At 47.9% G+C, this 19,343-nt stretch overlaps 1 protein-coding gene across 2 annotated transcripts in view; it reads left to right on the top strand.

The window, feature by feature from the left end:
• TNKS2 (tankyrase 2) overlaps positions 1 to 19,343 on the top strand; it is a 98,682-nt gene that overhangs the window by 27,040 nt on the left and 52,299 nt on the right. For both annotated transcript variants that reach the window (XM_069753462.1, XM_069753463.1), the window contains exon 7: positions 8,890 to 8,956. In XM_069753462.1, coding sequence (XP_069609563.1) covers positions 8,890 to 8,956 — 67 coding nt within the window. The remainder of the gene's footprint in view (positions 1 to 8,889; positions 8,957 to 19,343) is intronic.

Here is a 19,343-nt window from a genome sequence, read left to right as displayed (position 1 = left end):
AGGTTCCGAAAAACAGTGAAGTCGCCGGAGGGTGAGTATATGACTGGGGGCAGGGAGCTTACATTAACCGCGCCACTCCAGTTCTGAAACCACCCCCCTTCCCCACCGGTTGAGTGGTGCTTTAGACATCGTAACTTTACACTGATCAGTGCGTAATAAAGATTTCTAGAGGAAGGTCAAAAGATTATTCATGTGGATGGCAGCACTTGAGCTCCAGCCTGGCTCTTTCATTGTTCTGTGTAGAACTATACTGGTACAAAGCTATGTTTTTGCAAAATATTTCTGCATTTTTTTATCAATATCTTTGTAATTCTTGCAAAATCACAATATTTTGCTGTGATCGTGGCAAAGTTTTCATTTTCCGTTGGACCATGTAAGTTCTTAGTAGCTGCATGTGGGGAGTATACAATGGCTTTTAGAGCTCTTTGATGTTTTGCCAACCCTGAGGGTATTTTTTTTAATTCTCAGAGTTCAGATTCACATATTTAACTAGTGATGGATACATTTCCTTTATTGCAGTATTTCTGCTTTGAAAAGTGCGATCTGTGAGATTCATGTAGAAATTGTCAAGTCATCACTGAGTGATGGAGCGATCTATCTGCTAGCATAATGGGAATTGTTCACATCTTCCCTGATAGTTCCTGAATAAAAAAAAAATCTTCAGCTTCTAGATGGCATGCGGTTCACTGCTGCTATTGGATCACAGAATAAAATTGACATTTGGTTAGCAATGCTGTCTCATGTCAATCACTTAGTGTTGGGTGGAGTTAGGCTGAGGATGGAGCTGGGAACGAGGCGGTGCATGTGCTCCGTCACACCCAGAGCACTTCCAGCCTCATTTACATATCACTTCTAAGGTCAATTTCTTTGCAATGGAGCAGGGTTTTTATTTTATAAAAATATAGATTCACTTATGTTCTAATAACAAACTCAAATGTAAGTGGTTTGAAGGGCCAGAACGAGCTGACCGATTCCCTTTAATATCTCACCCAAGTTTCATCATATACTTCTTCTGAAGTCTTGCATCACCGATATGCAGCTTGATTAAAATAACCCATATGTTAAGTTATAGACACAGATCATTTGGGCATCTTGTACTGAACATGACGTGTATGGGCTAATAATGTGCTTTGCTGATTACCTGGATCCAGGACCACCCTTACCCCTGGTAAGAAGATGAATTGGTAGCACTCTTTGTGCAGTAAAAACTCTTATTTATTCAAACAAGTTTTGAAATATGGATCCTGGGGAGCGGGTCACCGCGTGGGCGACGGCTGTTTCACGTGCAACTAACAATTGGACGGGTCCAGGTACGGTTTGATGTGGGGGGGGGGGGGGGGGGGGAGCGGTCCCTTTATAGAACACGCGCTTCTTTGCACACATCACGGTAACACAAAACTACACAGCAGAATTATAAAAACACCATACCTAACTTGGCTTTAAAGCCTAAAGGACCTTGCGTGCCGAATCGAATGATCCAATTGGCTTCTCTACGGAAGAGTAATTTTTTGAGATCACCTTTCTGAACCAGGAAATGTTTCATGTCCAAACCTGCAAAACGCAAGACCTCCAGATTTGATGTGTCACATGTATGTTCAATGAGCTGGGTAGAGCCCTTGCCAGACAGAATGGACTTTCCCTAAACTTTGCATACATTGGTCTGATATTTTTTGGTATATACTATATAGGGAAAACTGTTAACAACGTACTGGGTTTTACAGTGTATGAATTCTGAAAAGTGATGTATTATTCCATCCAATAAAGGATTCGTATGTACTTGAAAACTGCAAAAATTGCAGAAACCTCATGTGATTGCCAGTGACATTAGAATTATTAACCCCTTCAAGACCCAGCCTATTTTGACCTTAAAGACCTTGCCGTTTTTTGCAATTCTGACCAGTGTCCCTTTATGAGGTAATAACTCAGGAACGCTTCAACGGATCCTAGCGGTTCTGAGATTGTTTTTTCGTGACATATTGGGCTTCATGTTAGTGGTAAATTTAGGTCAATAAATTCTGCATTTATTTGTGATAAACACGGAAATTTGGCGAAAATTTTGAAAATTTCGCAATTTTCACATTTTGAATTTTTATTCTGTTAAACCAGAGAGATATGTGACACAAAATAGTTAATAAATAACATTTCCCACATGTTTACTTTACATCAGCACAATTTTGGAAACAAAATTTTTTTTTGTTAGGAAGTTATAAGGGTTAAAATTCGACCAGCGATTTGTCATTTTTACAACGAAATTTACAAAACCATTTTTTTTAGGGACCACCTCACATTTGAAGTCAGTTTGAGGGGTCTATATGGCTGAAAATACCCAAAAGTGACACCATTCTAAAAACTGCACCCCTCAAGGTACTCAAAACCACATTCAAGAAGTTTATTAACCCTTCAGGTGCTTCACAGCAGCAGAAGCAACATGGAAGGAAAAAATGAACATTTAACTTTTTAGTCACAAAAATTATCTTTTAGCAACAATTTTTTTATTTTCCCAATGGTAAAAGGAGAAACTGAACCACGAACGTTGTTGTCCAATTTGTCCTGAGTACGCTGATACCTCATATGTGGGGGTAAACCACTGTTTTGGCGCACGGCAGGGCTTGGAAGGGAAGGAGCGCCATTTGACTTTTTGAATCAAAAATTGGCTCCACTCTTTAGCGGACACCATGTCACGTTTGGAGAGCCCCCGTGTGCCTAAAAATTGGAGCTCCCCCACAAGTGACCCCATTTTGGAAACTAGACGCCCCAAGGAACTTATCTAGATGCATAGTGAGCACTTTGAACCCCCAGGTGCTTCACAAATTGATCCGTAAAAATGAAAAAGTACTTTTTTTTCACAAAAAAATTTTTTAGCCTCAATTTTTTCATTTTCACATGGGCAACAGGATAAAATGGATCCTAAAATGTGTTGGGCAATTTCTCCTGAGTACACCAATACCTCACATGTGGAGGTAAACCACTGTTTGGGCACATGGTAAGGCTCGGAAGGGAAGGAGCGCCATTTGACTTTTTGAATGAAAAATTATTTCCATCGTTAGCGGACACCATGTCGCGTTTGGATAGCTCCTGTGTGCCTAAACATTGGCGCTCCCCCACAAGTGACCCCATTTTGGAAACTAGACCCCCCAAGGAACTAATTTAGATGCCTAGTGAGCACTTTAAACCCTCAGGTGCTTCACAAATTGATCTGTAAAAATGAAAAAGTAATTTTTTTTCACAAAAAAATTCTTTTCGCCTCAATTTTCTCATTTTCACATGGGCAGTAGGATAAAATGGATCATAAAATTTGTTGGGCAATTTCTCCCGAGTACGCCGATACCTCATATGTGGGGGTAAACCACTGTTTGGGCACTCGGCAGGGCTCGGAAGAGAAGGCGTGCCATTTGACTTTTTGAATGGAAAATTAGCTCCAATTGTTAGCGGACACCATGTCGCGTTTGGAGAGCCCCTGTGTGCCTAAACATTGGAGCTCCCCCACAAGTGACCCCATTTTGGAAACTAGACCCCCCAAGGAACTTATCTAGATGCATATTGAGCACTTTAAACCCCCAGGTGCTTCACAGAAGTTTATAACGCAGAGCCATGAAAATAAAAAATAATTTTTCTTTCCTCAAAAATGATTTTTTAGCCTGGAATTTCCTATTTTGCCAAGGATAATAGGAGAAATTGGACCCCAAATATTGTTGTCCAGTTTGTCCTGAGTACGCTGATACCCCATATGTGGGGGTAAACCACTGTTTGGGCGCACGGCAGGGCTCGGAAGGGATGGCACGCCATTTGGCTTTTTAAATGGAAAATTAGCTCCAATCATTAGCGGACACCATGTCACGTTTGGAGAGCCCCTGTGTGCCTAAACATTGGAGATCCCCCAGAAATGACACCATTTTAGAAACTAGACCCCCAAAGGAACTAATCTAGATGTGTGGTGAGGACTTTGAACCCCCAAGTGCTTCACAGAAGTTTATAACGCAGAGCCATGAAAATAAAAAAAAAAATTATTTTCTCAAAAATGATCTTTTAGCCTGCAATTTTTTATTTTCCCAAGGGTAACAGGAGAAATTTGACCCCAAAAGTTGTTGTCCAGTTTCTCCTGAGTACGCTGATACCCCATATGTGGGGGTAAACCACTGTTTGGGCACATGCCGGGGCTCGGAAGTGAAGTAGTGACGTTTTGAAATGCAGACTTTGATGGAATGCTCTGTGGGCGTCACGTTGCGTTTGCAGAGCCCCTGATGTGGCTTAACAGTAGAAACCCCCCACAAGTGACCCCATTTTGGAAACTAGACCCCCAAAGGAACTTATCTAGATGTGTGGTGAGCACTTTGAACCCCCAAGTGCTTCATAGAAGTTTATAATGCAGAGCCGTGAAAATAATAAATACGTTTTCTTTCCTCAAAAATAATTATTTAGCCCAGAATTTTTTAATTTTCCCAAGGGTAACAGGAGAAATTTGACCCCAATATTTGTTGTCCAGTTTCTCCTGAGTACGGTGATACCCCATATGTGGGGGTAAACTACTGTTTGGGCACATGCCGGGGCTTGGAATTGAAGTAGTGACGTTTTGAAATGCAGACTTTGATGGAATGCTCTGCGGGCGTCACGTTGCGTTTGCAGAGCCCCTGATGTGCCTAAACAGTAGAAACCCCCCACAAGTGACCCCATTTTGGAAACTAGACCCTGAAAGGAACTTATCTAGATGTGTGGTGAGCACTTTGAACCCCCAAGTGCTTCATAGAAGTTTATAATGCAGAGCCGTGAAAATAATAAATACGTTTTCTTTCCTCAAAAATAATTATTTAGCCCAGAATTTTTTATTTTCCCAAGGGTTACAGGAGAAATTGGACCCCAAAAGTTGTTGTCCAGTTTCTCCTGAGTACGCTGATACCCCATATGTGGGGGTAAACCACTGTTTGGGCACACGTCGGGGCTCAGAAGGGAAGTAGTGACTTTTGAAATGCAGACTTTGATGGAATGGTCTGCGGGTGTCACGTTGCGTTTGCAGAGCCCCTGGTGTGCCTAAACAGTAGAAACCCCCCACAAGTGACCCCATTTTAGAAACTAGACCCCCCAAGGAACTTATCTAGATATGTGGTGAGCACTTTGAACCCCCAAGTGCTTCACAGACGTTTACAACGCAGAGCCGTGAAAATAAAAAATCATTTTTCTTTCCTCAAAAATTATGTTTTAGCAAGCATTTTTTTAGATTCACAAGGGTAACAGGAGAAATTGGACCCCAGTAATTGTTGCGCAGTTTGTCCTGAGTATGCTGGTACCCCATATGTGGGGGTAAACCACTGTTTGGGCACACGTCAGGGCTCGGAAGTGAGGGAGCACCATTTGACTTTTTGAATACGAGATTGGCTGGAATCAATGGTGGCGCCATGTTGCGTTTGGAGACCCCTGATGTGCCTAAACAGTGGTAACCCCTCAATTCTACCTCCAACACTAACCCCAACACACCCCTAACCCTAATCCCAACTGTAGCCATAACCCTAATCACAGCCCTAACCGCAACACACCCCTAACCACAACCCTAACCCCAACACACCCCTAACCATAACCACAACCCTAATTCCAACCCTAACCCTAAGGCTATGTGCCCACGTTGCGGATTCGTGTGAGATATTTCCGCACCATTTTTGAAAAATCTGCAGGTAAAAGGCACTGTGTTTTACCTGCGGATTTTCCGCGGATTTCCAGTGTTTTTTGTGCGGATTTCACCTGCGGATTCCTATTGAGGAACAGGTGTAAAACGCTGCGGAATCCGCACAAAGAATTGACATGCTGCGGAAAATACAACGCAGCGTTCCCGCGCGGTATTTTCCGCACCATGGGCACAGCGGATTTGGTTTTTCATATGTTTACATGGTACTGTAAACCTGATGGAACACTGCTGCGAATCCGCAGCCAAATCCGCACCGTGTGCACATAGCCTAATTCTAAAGGTATGTGCACACGCTGCGGAAAACGCTGCAGATCCGCAGCAGTTTCCCATGAGTTTACAGTTCAATGTAAACCTATGGGAAACAAAAATCGCTGTACACATGCTGCGGAAAAACTGCACGGAAACGCAGCGGTTTACATTCCGCAGCATGTCACTTCTTTGTGCGGATTCCGCAGCGGTTTTACAACTGCTCCAATAGAAAATCGCAATTGTAAAACCGCAGTGAAATGCGCAGAAAAAAACGTGGTAAATCCGCCATAAATCCGCAGCGGTTTAGCACTGCGGATTTATCAAATCCGCAGCGGAAAAATCCGCAGAGGACCAGAATACGTGTGCACATTCCTAACCCTAACCCTAACCCTAACCCTACCCCTAACCCTACCCCTAGCCCTACCCCTAACCCTACCCCTAACCCTAACCCTACCCCTAACCCTACCCCTAACCCTAACCCTAACCCTACCCCTACCCCTAACCCTATTCTAACAGTGGAAAAAAAAAAATTTCTTTATTTTTTTATTGTCCCTACCTATGGGGGTGACAAAGGGGGGGGTCATTTATTATTTTTTTTATTTTGATCACTGAGATAGATTATATCTCAGTGATCAAAATGCACTTTGGAACGAATCTGCCGGCCGGCAGATTCGGCGGGCGCACTGCGCATGCGCCCGCCATTTTGGAAGATGGCGGCGCCCGGGAGAAGAAGGACGGGACCACGGCTGGATCGGTAAGTATGATAGGGTGGGGGGGGACCACGGGGGGGGGGATCGGAGCACGGGGGGGGGAATCGGAGCGCGGGAGGGGTGGAACGGAGCGCGGGGGGCGTGGAACGGAGCACGGGGGGGCTGGAATGGAGCACGGGGGGGTGGAACGGAGCACGGGGGGGGGGGGGTGGATCGGAGTGCAGGGGGGGTGATTGGAGCACGGGGGGGTGATTGGAGCACGGGGGGAGCGGGCACGAGCACGGGGGGGGGAGCGGAGCACAGGACGGAGGGGAGCCGGAGCAGTGTACCGGACAGATCGGGGGGCTGGGGGGGCGATCGGAGGGGTGGGGTGGGGGCACACTAGTATTTCCAGCCATGGCCGATGATATTTCAGCATCGGCCATGGCTGGATTGTAATATTTCACCCGTTATAATGGGTGAAATATTACAAATCGCTCTGATTGGCAGTTTCACTTTCAACAGCCAATCAGAGCGATCGTAGCCACGAGGGGGTGAAGCCACCCCCCCTGGGCTAAACTACCACTCCCCCTGGGCTAAACTACCACTCCCCCTGTCCCTGCAGATCGGGTGAAATGGGAGTTAACCCTTTCACCCGATCTGCAGGGACGCGATCTTTCCATGACGCCGCATAGGCGTCATGGGTCGGAATGGCACCGACTTTCATGACGCCTACGTGGCGTCATGGGTCGGGAAGGGGTTAAGCGAGGTATGGAGAGGATCCATTGACCGGTTCAGGGAGGTAATCTCAAAAATTACTCTTACATAGAGACGCCAAATGGATCATTTGATCCAGCCCACAAGAGGTCCTTCAGGTTTTAATGATAAGTTAGGTAAGGTGGTGTTTTCTGTTGTATAATATTGTTTTGTTTTTGTTTTTTTTCTTCAGTTACTGTGAAGTGGGAGAAGAGGCATGTGTTCCTATAAAGGGCCTACCCCTCCCAATCAAACCGTACTTGGACCCGTTGAATCGTCACTTGCACACAAAATGGCCATGGTCCACGTGTTGACCTGCTCCTCCTGCATCCATGTGTTAAAACTTGTTTGTATTAAGAAGAGTTTTTTTCTGGAAATCATCTTACCAGGAATTTCCAAGACTCTGCTTGCCTGGGGTATTGCACCTGTTTAGGAAGCTAATCAGCTGCATTCTATCCCTGTGCTCTGCCAAACTGGGAAGCTGCCGGGGTGAATAATCTTAATTTTCTCCCCGCACCGTTCGGCTATGTGCTGGAGCCGGGCAGGTCAATAACACTAACCCCATATCTGCAGGTTAATAGCGTTTTTGCTGGCGACAGTAAAGTTGTACAGACAACTTATACTTTGGGAATACAGCACTTGTTTGGCCATGTTCACACTTTGCGGTTTTTACCCCGGAACCGCGGCGATTTTGCCGCTTAGGTCCGCTGCAGTTTCCATTGCGTTTACAGTAACATGTAAACCCTATGGAAACCACAAACCGCTGTGCACATGCTGCGGGAAAAAACGCGCGGGAACGCAGCGGTTTACAACCTTCACTTTCTTTGTGCAGTTCATTTGCGTTCACTTCTTTGTGCAGAATCGCAGCAATTCTGCACCCATAGGAATGCATTGATCCGCTTACTTCCCGCATGGGGCTGTGCCCACCATGCGGGAAGTAAGTGGATAATGTGCGGGTGGTACCCGGGGTGGAGGAGAGGAGACTCTCTTCCAGGCCCCGGGAACCATATTTGTGTAGTAAAAAAAAAAAAAAAGAATTAAAATAAAAAATAATAATCTACTCACCTCCCAGCGCTGTACGCGGCCGTCCGGTCTCAGGTTGCTATGCGAGCAGGACCTGCGGTGACGTCGCGGTCACATGACAGTGACGTCACAAAGGTCCTTCTCGCACAGCATCTTTGGAACCGGACCGCCGTGGGTGAGTCGGGACGTCAGAGGGTGAGTATATCATTATTTTTAACATTACTATTGATGCTGCATATGCAGCATCAATAGTAAAACAAGTGCAGGATTATACCCGCAGCGGAACCCGCAACACAAACCGCAATAAATCTGCAGGGATAACCGCAGCGGGTTTGCCCTGCAGATTTATCAAATCTGCTGCGGGAAAACCCGCGGGAGAACCCGCAGCCCCCTTCCTACGTGTGCACATAGCCTTTCTGGAAAGTACAGCATTACGTATATTGTATCCATTTAATTGCACTATATTCAGACCATTCCTTGTTTCCCTACTTTCTATAGAGATTTGGTGCCTCTTCACAATGCTTGTTCATACGGCCACTATGAAGTGACAGAACTTCTTGTTAAGGTAACTGATTTTTTTTTTTTACATTAATGCAGGGGCCATTTAGATATTTATACCATCATTCTGTGCCCGTATAAAATTACCAGCTTCAATGTTTTCCTGCTATATTTGTTCCCTCCTTTAATTAACCCCCCCTAATGTGATGGCTGGAGCTGCTTCACTTTGGTGACGTGTGTGGTGTGATGTTAGGTGGTAATGATGTTGCTATTCGCAACTGATTTTCCAGATTTGTGTCAGTCTTGGATGCAGTTGACTCTTTACAAGAAGTTTTGTAAAGAACGGCTTGCAGCAGTATGGTGTTCCGAACACTGATGTATAGTACACTGCAGGTCTCCTCACAGCGGGAAATCCATCACTTCTCAAGTATCATAGAGCTCAAGCAGTGGGAGGTCTACACTATATACATGTAAAGAAGCTGCGGAGACACCATCACGTGTTTCTCGACGCAAGCAGTGAATAGCCAGGCCTTTCCCCGGGAAGGAACAACCACTGGAAGGGCAGCATCCTATGAAGGAAAGCCACCTATGCCAAGCATGGTATCCATCCACAGACAGCTGTTTCGGGGTGTTTGCCCCTCATCAGTGTGGAGTAGGAATCTGGCTATTAGGAGCAGTGCCTAGTAAAAAGGCTATAAAGGCACAGATGATTGGCCTCGGGGAGACCAAAACATCCAACACCGCGGAGACACCATCGCGTGGGAAATATGCAGATGCGTCGAGAAACACGTGATGGTGTCTCCGCAGCTTCTTTACATGCATCTGCATATTTCCCATAAGGGATGGGGGCAGTGATCTGGAATCACTGCGTTGAGAAACACGTGGTGGTGTCTCCGCGGTGTTGGATGTTTTGGTCTCCCCGAGGCCAATCATCTGTGCCTTTATACACTATATACATCACAGGAAACACCGATACTGCTGTACATGCATCGCATAGAAGACACTGAGACTGCTGTACACAGCACATAGGAGATGCAGAGCCTGGATCATACACATCACAGAGTAGATGCTGGGGCATGTAGAGAGACTGGGACTGGGCATGTAGAGAGCATTTATAGGAGAGACTGGGACTGGAGCATATACATTTCATAAGAGATGCTGGGGCTGGAGCATCACATAGCAGATGCTGGGGCTGCAGTCTTCATCGATGGAAAGGGCATGCAGAGCTTGCTGACTCGGCCCACAAAGTACAAGTTAATCCTGGCACCAGCCAGCGTCCGGACATGATCCTTCATGGCATTCGCTGCAGCGTACAATACTGAATGCAGTGTGTGCTCACAGTATAAGGAACAAGTAAAGGGCTGGCAAAACTGGGCCACCAGCCTGAGCACTGCAGTCCCCAAGAATTTGTCTAGGGGCCAGGGAAAAGGTTTTTCTCTATCGCTTCATTGGGGGACACAGAAACCATGGGTGTATGCTGCTGCCACTTGGAGGCTGACACTATGCACAAAAAAAGTTAGCTCCTCCTCTGCAGTGTACACCCCACCGACTGGCAATCAGGAATTCAGTTTAGCTTCGTGTCAGTAGGAGGTCTTACCTTAGACCCATATCTACCTCAATGTGCGTCGTTCCTTTTTAGGTACCCGGAGGGATACAGCGTGAGCAGTCACAACTGTACTCCCACAAAAAAGACTGAGTACGGCGTGTACTGCCACCCCGTATCCTCATAGGTCTGGCCGGCAGGACCATGGACCCTAACACAGAAGTGTGTTTAGGAGATTTGGATGGTCCTAGCCCCGTCTTGCCCACCAGAGCCTGTCGGTTGGAGGAGACGAGGACATCCATCAGACAGGTCTTCTTCAGGACGTCCCTACTTTTCCTGGATGATGAGGTATTCTCCTCTTTCCCCAGGTGTGTTTTTCCACAAGTCAAGTGCACAGATGAAGGTGAGTATATGTCCCCTCCGGAAGGCTATCTTTCAATCCCTCTCCTATGAGGGGTAGACATCGCCCACTCAGCTGGGGGTCCAGGGCTCTTACCTCACCCTGGATCTCTTTGGGTTCCTCAGGTAGGGGGCGATCAGGTGCCGGGTGCAGTGTTTCCGAGACATTTCCTGCGGCTTCCAGCTCCTAATATTGGCCCCGGCTTCTGTCGGGGCCTAGTTCTGGTCTGGTTCCGCCCATCTTTTTCTCAATAGAGCGGGCTTTTCTCCCGCCCGTCCTCCACCTTCCCCATCCGTATCACGCGATGGAGAGGGAGACTCCGCGCCCATGACTCCTCCTGCCTTCAGCGCTGGTTTTTCTTTATCGCCTCTCATTGGGGGACACAGGAACCATGGGTGTATGCTGCTGCCACTAGGAGGCTGACACTATGCAAATAAACAAGTTAGCTCCTCCTCTGCAGTGTACACCCCACCGACTGGCATTATACTCTTCAGTTTAGCTTAGTGTCATCTGCTGTCTCAGGGTCCGATCTGCCACCCGAATTCTCGGTCGCTCAGTTTAACGGCGTGGCTGTTGAGACCGCAGTTCTAAGAGCGTCCGGCCTTTCGGACCGGGTGATTCACACCGTGATTCAGGCTCGGAAGCTTTCATCTTCCAGGATCTACTATCGTACCTGGAAGGCTTACCTTCGTTGGTGCTAGTCCAACTGCTTTTCACCTATGTCCTTTTCCCTGCCTTCCATTTTGGCCTTCCTTCAGGCAGGACTGGATTCGGGCCTGGCTCTTAGTTCCCGGAAGGGCCAGGTCTCTGCGTCTTCCATCCTCTTTCAGAAGACTGTAGCTTTTCGGCCACAGGTTAAGACCTTCCTTCAAGGAGTAGCCCACGCTGTCCCTCCGTACAGGGCCCCCGTGGTTTCATGGGATTTAAACCTGGTTCTGGACGTTCTGAGGGTTTCCCCCTTTGAGCCTCTCAAGGAGTTTCCCCTGTCGGTTCTATCTTTGAGGGTGGCCTTTCTTGTGGCCATCACCTTTATCTGCCGCTTTTTCGAGTTGGCGGCCCTGTCCTGCTGACCTCCGTACTTGGACATTCACCAGGACAAGGCGGTCTTCATGCCTCCGCCTTCCTGCCTTCCTAAGGTGGTTTTCCACCTCAACGAGGTCATCGTTCTACCTTCCTTTTGTCCAGCTCCGGCTCATCCCCTGGAGTGATCGTTGAACAGGCTGGACCTCGTCAGGGCAGAGAGGATCTACTGGGATAGAACGTCCACTTTCCAGAAGACGGATTCCTTTTTCGTCATTCCTGATGGCACGCGCAGAGGCCAGCCGATTTCTAAAGCGACTATTGCTCGCTGGATCAGAATGGCAATTTTTGGAGGCTTACCGGGTCAAGAACAGTGCCCCCTCCTGGGATTAAGGCTCACTCTACCCGGGCAGTGGGCGCCTCCTGGGCGGTGCACCACAGGGCTTCCGCCTAACAGCTTTGCAAAGCGGCAACTTGGTCTTCCATCCACACGTTCGCCAAATTTTACAAGGTCCATACCTACGCTTCGGCGGACGCCAGCCTAGGCAGAAGGATCTTGCAGGCGGCAGTGGTGAGTCCCCTGACCTGATGGAAGTCTGTTTTTCCCGCCCTAGGGACTGCTTTGGGACGTCCCATGGTTCCTGTGTCCCCCAATGAGAGGCGATAAAGAAAACAGGATTTTTGGTTGCTTACCGTAAAATCTGTTTCTTGAAGCCTCCATTGGGGGACACAGCTCCCTCCCAATTCTTCTGTTCTATGACTGTTCTCACGTTTACAGTTCTCAAGTTTGTGGTTATGGTTTTCAACCTTGCTACTTATCTCCTACTGCTTTCTCACTAACTGAAGAGTATAATGCCAGTCGGTGGGGTGTATACTGCAGAGGAGGAGCTAACTTTTTTATTTGCATAGTGTCAGCCTCCTAGTGGCAGCAGCATACACCCATGGTTCCTGTGTCCCCCAATGGAGGCTTCAAGAAACAGATTTTACGGTAAGCAACCAAAAATCCTGTTATTCAGTGCTATCTTTTCCACCCTGTGTCGCTCAATGAACTCAGCCCCTCTCAGAGAGTGGGCTCCCTACACAGCAGCGCACGCTTTTTTGCCTGAATCTGCTGCAGTCGCCATTTCTGGCGTTTTTGGACCCGGTGGTGATTCTACTTCAGGACCTGTCCCATCTACCGATCTTCACAGCCTCTACTGCCGGAAGCTGACTTCAGGACATCTGCTGTGAGTAGCTCTGCTCTGCAGACTGACACTCTCCTCTGCTATTCTGTCCCCCAATCTTCTGGCATCTTTCAGGGGTCTGTCTATCATGTCTAATTCTGAGGGGCAACGTTCCCGTCTGCCTGCTTCTTCCTCTTCCTCTGCTTTGGTCATCTTTGTTCGTCTTGTAAATGCAGGCTTCCCACAGGTCAGTCCTCTCCCCTCTGTCAGGACTGCAGCAACCCCACTGTACCCACCGCTCAGGAGCCCCCTTCTGTTCCGGGTGATAGTGAGACCCCTATCGCAGGGTGGGCTTCCTCTGTCGTAATCTGTGGCGGATCTCACCAGGGTATCTCAGACCCTGATGTCCATACTAGATAAGTTGCCCCTGCAGACTCCTGCAGTAGCCAGCGGGTCACAGGATGCCCCGTCCGAGCCTGCCAAGATAAGCCACAAAAGATCTAGACAGGAAGGCCGGTCTGAGACCTCTTCCCGTTCCATCTCGCCCACCGGTCCGTCGCAGCGATCCGTTTCTTCTCGATCCTCCTCTCCCGAGTCAGGCGAAGCTTTCTCGGATGTGCCTTGAGACGATGCTTTGGAGCTGGACTGGGACCAAATTGCTAACATGAGAGATATGGTCCAGAGTCTCATTGGAGCAATCAATCAGACCTGTGGCATCAAAGATTCCGCTACGGAACCCGCGAATCAGGAAGTTTCATTCAGATGGTCTAGACCTCCTTCCAGGGTCTTCGCTCCTCATTCCGAATTTGAGAAGCTTTTGGCCAGAGAGAGAATCCGACCAGATTATATCCCTTTTCTCCGGAACTCATCGCTAACTGGACCTCTTCTCCCTCCGTGTACCCGCCAGTTTCTAGACTATCTACCAATACGGTCCTTCCTATTTCAGGTGCAGCATCTCTGAAGGATTCTAATGATAGAATCCTTCGCTTCCACTTGGGTTTCAAAGTCCATAGCCAAATGGGCCAAACAACTCTGCCAGGGCATTCTGGCTGGGGCTCAATCACAACAGCTGGCGGAGCTGGCCGACCAGATTTCTCACGCAGGTGAATATTTGGTTTCTGCCTCCCTGGATGCCGCATCTTGCGCAGCTCAGGCGTCTAGCAACTTTGTTGCCATCCGGCGGACCGTCTGGCTTAAGGCCTGGCAGGTGGACTTGTCATCAAAGAAGTCCCTTACCAACCTGCCTTTTCAGGGATTACGTCTTTTTGGTTCCAGACTGGACCAAATTATCAAGGACGCCACCTTCCCCAGTGTAAACCTCGCCGGCCTCCGACGAAGCAGCAGTTTCGGTCCTTTCGGCCTTTTCGTCGCTTCGCGACGACAAACTCCTTTTCCCACCAGCAGGGGCTGCAAGCGCGCCAAGATAGGAAGAAGGTTTCCTTCCGGCCCACCCCTTCCTGGCGTTCTCGCTACCCCCAAGGTAGATCCACCAGACCTAGATCTGGAAGATCTACCTCAGCATGACTCACGACGGGCCCCCAGTGCACCTCCCAAGCTGGGCGGCCATCTTCTTTTCTTCAAAGATGTTTGGATCGCCTCAGTGGAGGACACTTGGGTCAGGGAGGTTGTATCTTCAGGATACAAAATAGAGTTCTCTTCTCGGCCCTGGGATCGATTCTTCGAATCCCACACTCCGAGACCCCACCCTGGTTCCGGATTTCTTTGCGTCCATCACTTCCCTCCTGGATTCTGGGCTAATCGTCCCCGTTCCAGCAAGATAACGTTTCACAGGTTTGTATTCGAACCTGTTTGTGGTGCCGAAAAAAGACGGCAAGGTTCGTCCCATCCTCGACCTCAAGTTACTGAACAAAAGGGTTCGTCTGCGACATTTCAGAATGGAATCCCTTCGTTCAGTAATCGCTTCAATGGAGGCACAGGAATTTCTGTACGCCATAGACATCCAGGACGCCTATCTCCATGTCCCTATATTCCTGGGACATCACAGATTCCTGCGTTTTGCAGTACATCAGGAACATTTCCAGTTTGTCACCCTGCCGTTCGGTCTCGCAACCGCTCCCAGGGTTTTCACGAAGATCATGACACCATTGATAGCCATTTTGAGGATCAGAGGTCTGGTGCTCTTTCCGTACCTCGACGACATTCAAGTCTGGCCATCGTACTCGACACCCTAGCCCGTTTCGGGTGCCTTGTCAACAGATCGAAGTCCTGTCTAGTCCCCTCTCAGTGCCTCGTGTTTCTGGGCATGCTTTTCGACACCCGTCTGTCAAGAGTCTTCCTTCCCGAAGAGAAAAGAGCCGCTCTCCGTCGGGAAGTTTCCTTGCTACAGGGGCCTCGGCTTCCATGCTTCAGATCGGCCATGAAGGTCTGGGGGAGAATGGTGGCAACGATGGAGGCGATTCCTTTTACCCAATTTCATACAAGACCCCTTTAACAGGCAAACCTTTCCCAGTGGGACAAGTCTCCCTTCTCCCTGGTTCATCTTATTCTGCTTTCGTCCCGGGTCAAACGTTCTCTCAGATGGTGGCTGACATCCTCTCATCTTCCAGAGCAGGTCCTTCCTTCCCGTCCACTGACAGGTGATTACGACGGACACCAGTCGCCTCGGCTGGGGCGCAGTATTTCGTCACCTGACTGTTCAGGGTCGTTGGTCGGCGCAGGAGTCCTCCCTGCCGATCAACGTCCTCGAGATACGGGCCATCTTTCTGTCCCTCCTGTTCTGGGAAAAGCTTCTCAGGGGTCTGCCAATCCGAATCCAGACTGACAATGCCACAGGATTAGCATATGTCAACCACCAGGGGGCAGACTCTGAGTTCCCTGACCTTGGCCGAGGGGTCCAAGATCCTTCTTTGGGCAGAGGCGACGGTTCTGGCGATATCCGCGGTACATATCCCATCCCCGGCGTGGACAATTGGGCCGCCGATTTTCTCAGCCGCGAGGGCCTTGCGGCAAGGGACTGGTCCCTGCATCAGGAGGTCTTCCATCAAATTTGCCTTCGATTGGGGACTCCGGATGTGGATCTCCTGGCATATCGACTGAACAGGAAGGTCCCCCGGTTCATCTCCAGGTCCCGCAACCCCCTCGCTATGGGCGTCGACGCTCTGGCCTTTCCTTGAGCGCAGTTCGCGCTCCCCTACCTATTTCCACCCCTTCCCCTGCTTCCCAAGCTGTTGAAAAAGATCAAGGCGGAAAGGGTGCCAGTCATTCTGATCGCATCGGATTGGCCCAGAAGGTCTTGATTCGCGGAGATCGTCAACATTCTTGCGGACGCTCCCTGGCGGCTTCCAGACAGACCCGATCTGCTTTACCAGGGTCTAATTTGCCACCCGAATTCTCGTCCACTCAATTTGACGGTGTGGCTCTTGAGACCGCGGTTCTGAAAGCGTCTGGATTTTCAGATCGTGTGATTCGCACTATGATTCAGGCTAGGAAGCCATCGTCCTCCAGGATCTACTATTGGACCTGGAGGGCCTATTTCCTCTGGTGCCAGTCCAATAGCGTCTCGCCTATGTCCTTTTCCCTTTTTTCGATATTGGCTTTTCTCAAGGCTGGACTGGACGCGGGGCTTGCCCCCTTAGCTCCTTAAAGGGTCAGGTTTCAGCGCTTTCCATGATTTTCCAGAAAAAATTGTCAGATCGACCACAGGTCAAGACCTTCCTTCAAGGAGTAGCACATGCGGCTCCTCCGTACCGGGCTCCCGTGGATCCATGGGATCTCCATCTTGTCCTGGAGGTCCTGAAGAGTTCCCACTTTGAGCCTCTCAGGGAGATCTCCCTATCACCCCTATCACTCCTTTCTTGGAAGGTGGTCTTTCTTGTGGCCATCATCTCCATCCGCCGCGTCTCGGAGTTGGCGGCTCTTTCTTGTCGACCTCCTTTCTTGGTTATTCACCAGGATAAGGTGATCTTGCGGCCTCCACCTTCCTTTTTTTCTAAGGTGGTATCCTCTTTCCACCTCAATGAAGACATCGTGCTACCTTCTTTTTGTCCTGCTCCGACTCATCCTCTGGAGTGTTCATTGAACAAGCTCGATCTCGTCAGGACACTGAGGATCTAACTGGCTAGAACGGCTTCCTTTCGGAAGCATTCCAGATGGCTTCCTTTCGGAAGCATTCCAGATGGCATGCATAGAGGTCTGCCGTCATCCAAGGCGACAATTGCTCGCTGGATCAGAACGGCAATTTTGGAGGCTTACCGGGTCAAGAACAGAGTGCCCCCTCCTGGGATTAAGGCTCACTCTATCCGGGCAGTCGGTGCCTCCTGGGCAGTGCATCACAGGGCTTCCGCCCTACAGCTTTGCAAAGCGGCAACCTGGTCTTCCGTCCACACTTTCGCCAAATTTTACAAGGTCCATACCTATGCTTCGGCGGACGCCGGCCTAGGCAGAAGGATCTTGCAGGCGGCAGTGGTGAGTCCCCTGACCTGATGAAAGTCTGTTTTTCCCACCCCAGGGACTGCTTTGGGACGTCCCATGGTTCCTGTGTCCCTCAATGAAGCGATAGAAAAAACAGGATTTTTGGTTGCTTACCGTAAAATCTGTTTCTCGGAGCCTTCATTGGGGGACACAGCACAATCCCATGTTTCTCAGTTCCTCTGTTCTGTTCTTTGTTCTATGTTTACAGTTTATTATCTGTAGTTGTGTTTCTCCTACTGCTTTCTCACTAACTGAATTCCTGATTGCCAGTCGGTGGGGTGTACACTGCAGAGGAGCTTTCTTTTTTTGTGCATAGTGTCAGCCTCCTACTGGCAGCAGCATACAACCATGGTTCCTGTGTCCTCCAATGAAGGCTCCGAGAAACAGATTTTACGGTAAGTAACCAAAAATCCTGTTTTTTCGGCTCGCGGGCCAGTGTTACCCTATCCCCACTTTAAAATAACACTTCATGGTGAAAATGGTATCTTATGTGAAGGCAGGATTTTACAGAGCAGGATCAACATTTGTTTATGAAGGAGTCCAGTGGGTGGTCCTATCAGTGATTGACAGGCTTCCCTGTATGACTGCATGCAGAGATAACTTGTCAGTCACTAGTAGAAGCGCCCACTGGACTCACTCATACAGACGCCAGAGATTTCAATGAATAAAATATGTTATACTGAATCTATTTCAACATACCTATATATCATTCTGCTCAGTTTCTCTCTCTACTATGCTAATACTATAGCTCAGATGGGACCACATGTACAACGTGGCAGGTTGCCTTTAAAATGTTGTCCTATTAATGGAGAAAGTGAATTGCTATATGCAGCATTTTTGGGCAGACCTATAGACAATGGAGTAGAGGTGCATGTGCACACCCATTGCTCTATTCACACAGGACACATCAGGGCTGCATTGTGTGGACCGCCCGTGATCAGCATCTTGTTACCCATCTTGTGGCTGGGTAACAGCTTGCTATGTTGAGATCACCACAAAATACTGAATGATGAAATACTGAATAATGAAGTGCTTGGCAGTGTATTTGAAATAAAACGGAGTATAGGAATATACACTGTGTTCCAAATTATTATGTAAATTGGATTTAAGTGTCATAAAGATTAATTTTCTTTTTCAAATAAACTCGTGGATGGTATTGTGTCTCAGGGCTCAATGGATCACTGAAATCAATCTTAAACGCATGTGATAATTAGTTTTCCAGGTGATTCTAATTAAAAGGAAAACTACTTAAAAATGTTCCACATTATTAACCCCTTCATGGCCCAGCCTATTTTGACCTTAATGACCTGGCCATTTTTTGCAATTCTGACCAGTGTCCCTTTATGAGGTAATAACTCAGGAACGCTTCAACGGATCCTAGCGGTTCTGAGACTGTTTTTTCGTGACATATTGGGCTTCATGTTAGTGGTAAATTTAGGTCGATAATTTTTGCACTTATTTGTGAAAAAAAGGGAAATTTGGCTAAAATTTTGAATTTTTACTCTGTTAAACGAGAAAGTTATGTGACCCAAAATAGTTAATAAATAACATTACGCACATGTCTACTTTACATCAGCACAATTTTGGAAACAAAATTTTTTTTTGCTAGGAAGTTATAAGGGTTCAAATTTGACCAGCGATTTCTAATTTTTACAACGAAATTTACAAACCCTTTTTTTTTTTTTTTAGTCATTTGAAGTTAGTTTGAGGGGTCTATATGGCTGAAAATACCCAAAAGTGACGCCATTCTAAAATTTGCACCCCTCAAGGTACTCAAAACCACATTCAAGAAGCTTATTAACCCTTCAGGTGCTTCACAGCAGCAGAAGCAACATGGAAGGAAAAAATGAACATTTAACTTTTTAGTCACAAAAATGATCTTTTAGCAACAATTTTT

Source organism: Ranitomeya imitator, chromosome 2 (genome assembly GCF_032444005.1).
Source record: "Ranitomeya imitator isolate aRanImi1 chromosome 2, aRanImi1.pri, whole genome shotgun sequence".
Taxonomy (NCBI): Eukaryota; Metazoa; Chordata; class Amphibia; order Anura; family Dendrobatidae; genus Ranitomeya; species Ranitomeya imitator.
The sequence above is the reverse complement of the archived record's forward strand: the minus strand, read 5'-3'. Positions and strand labels throughout refer to the sequence as shown.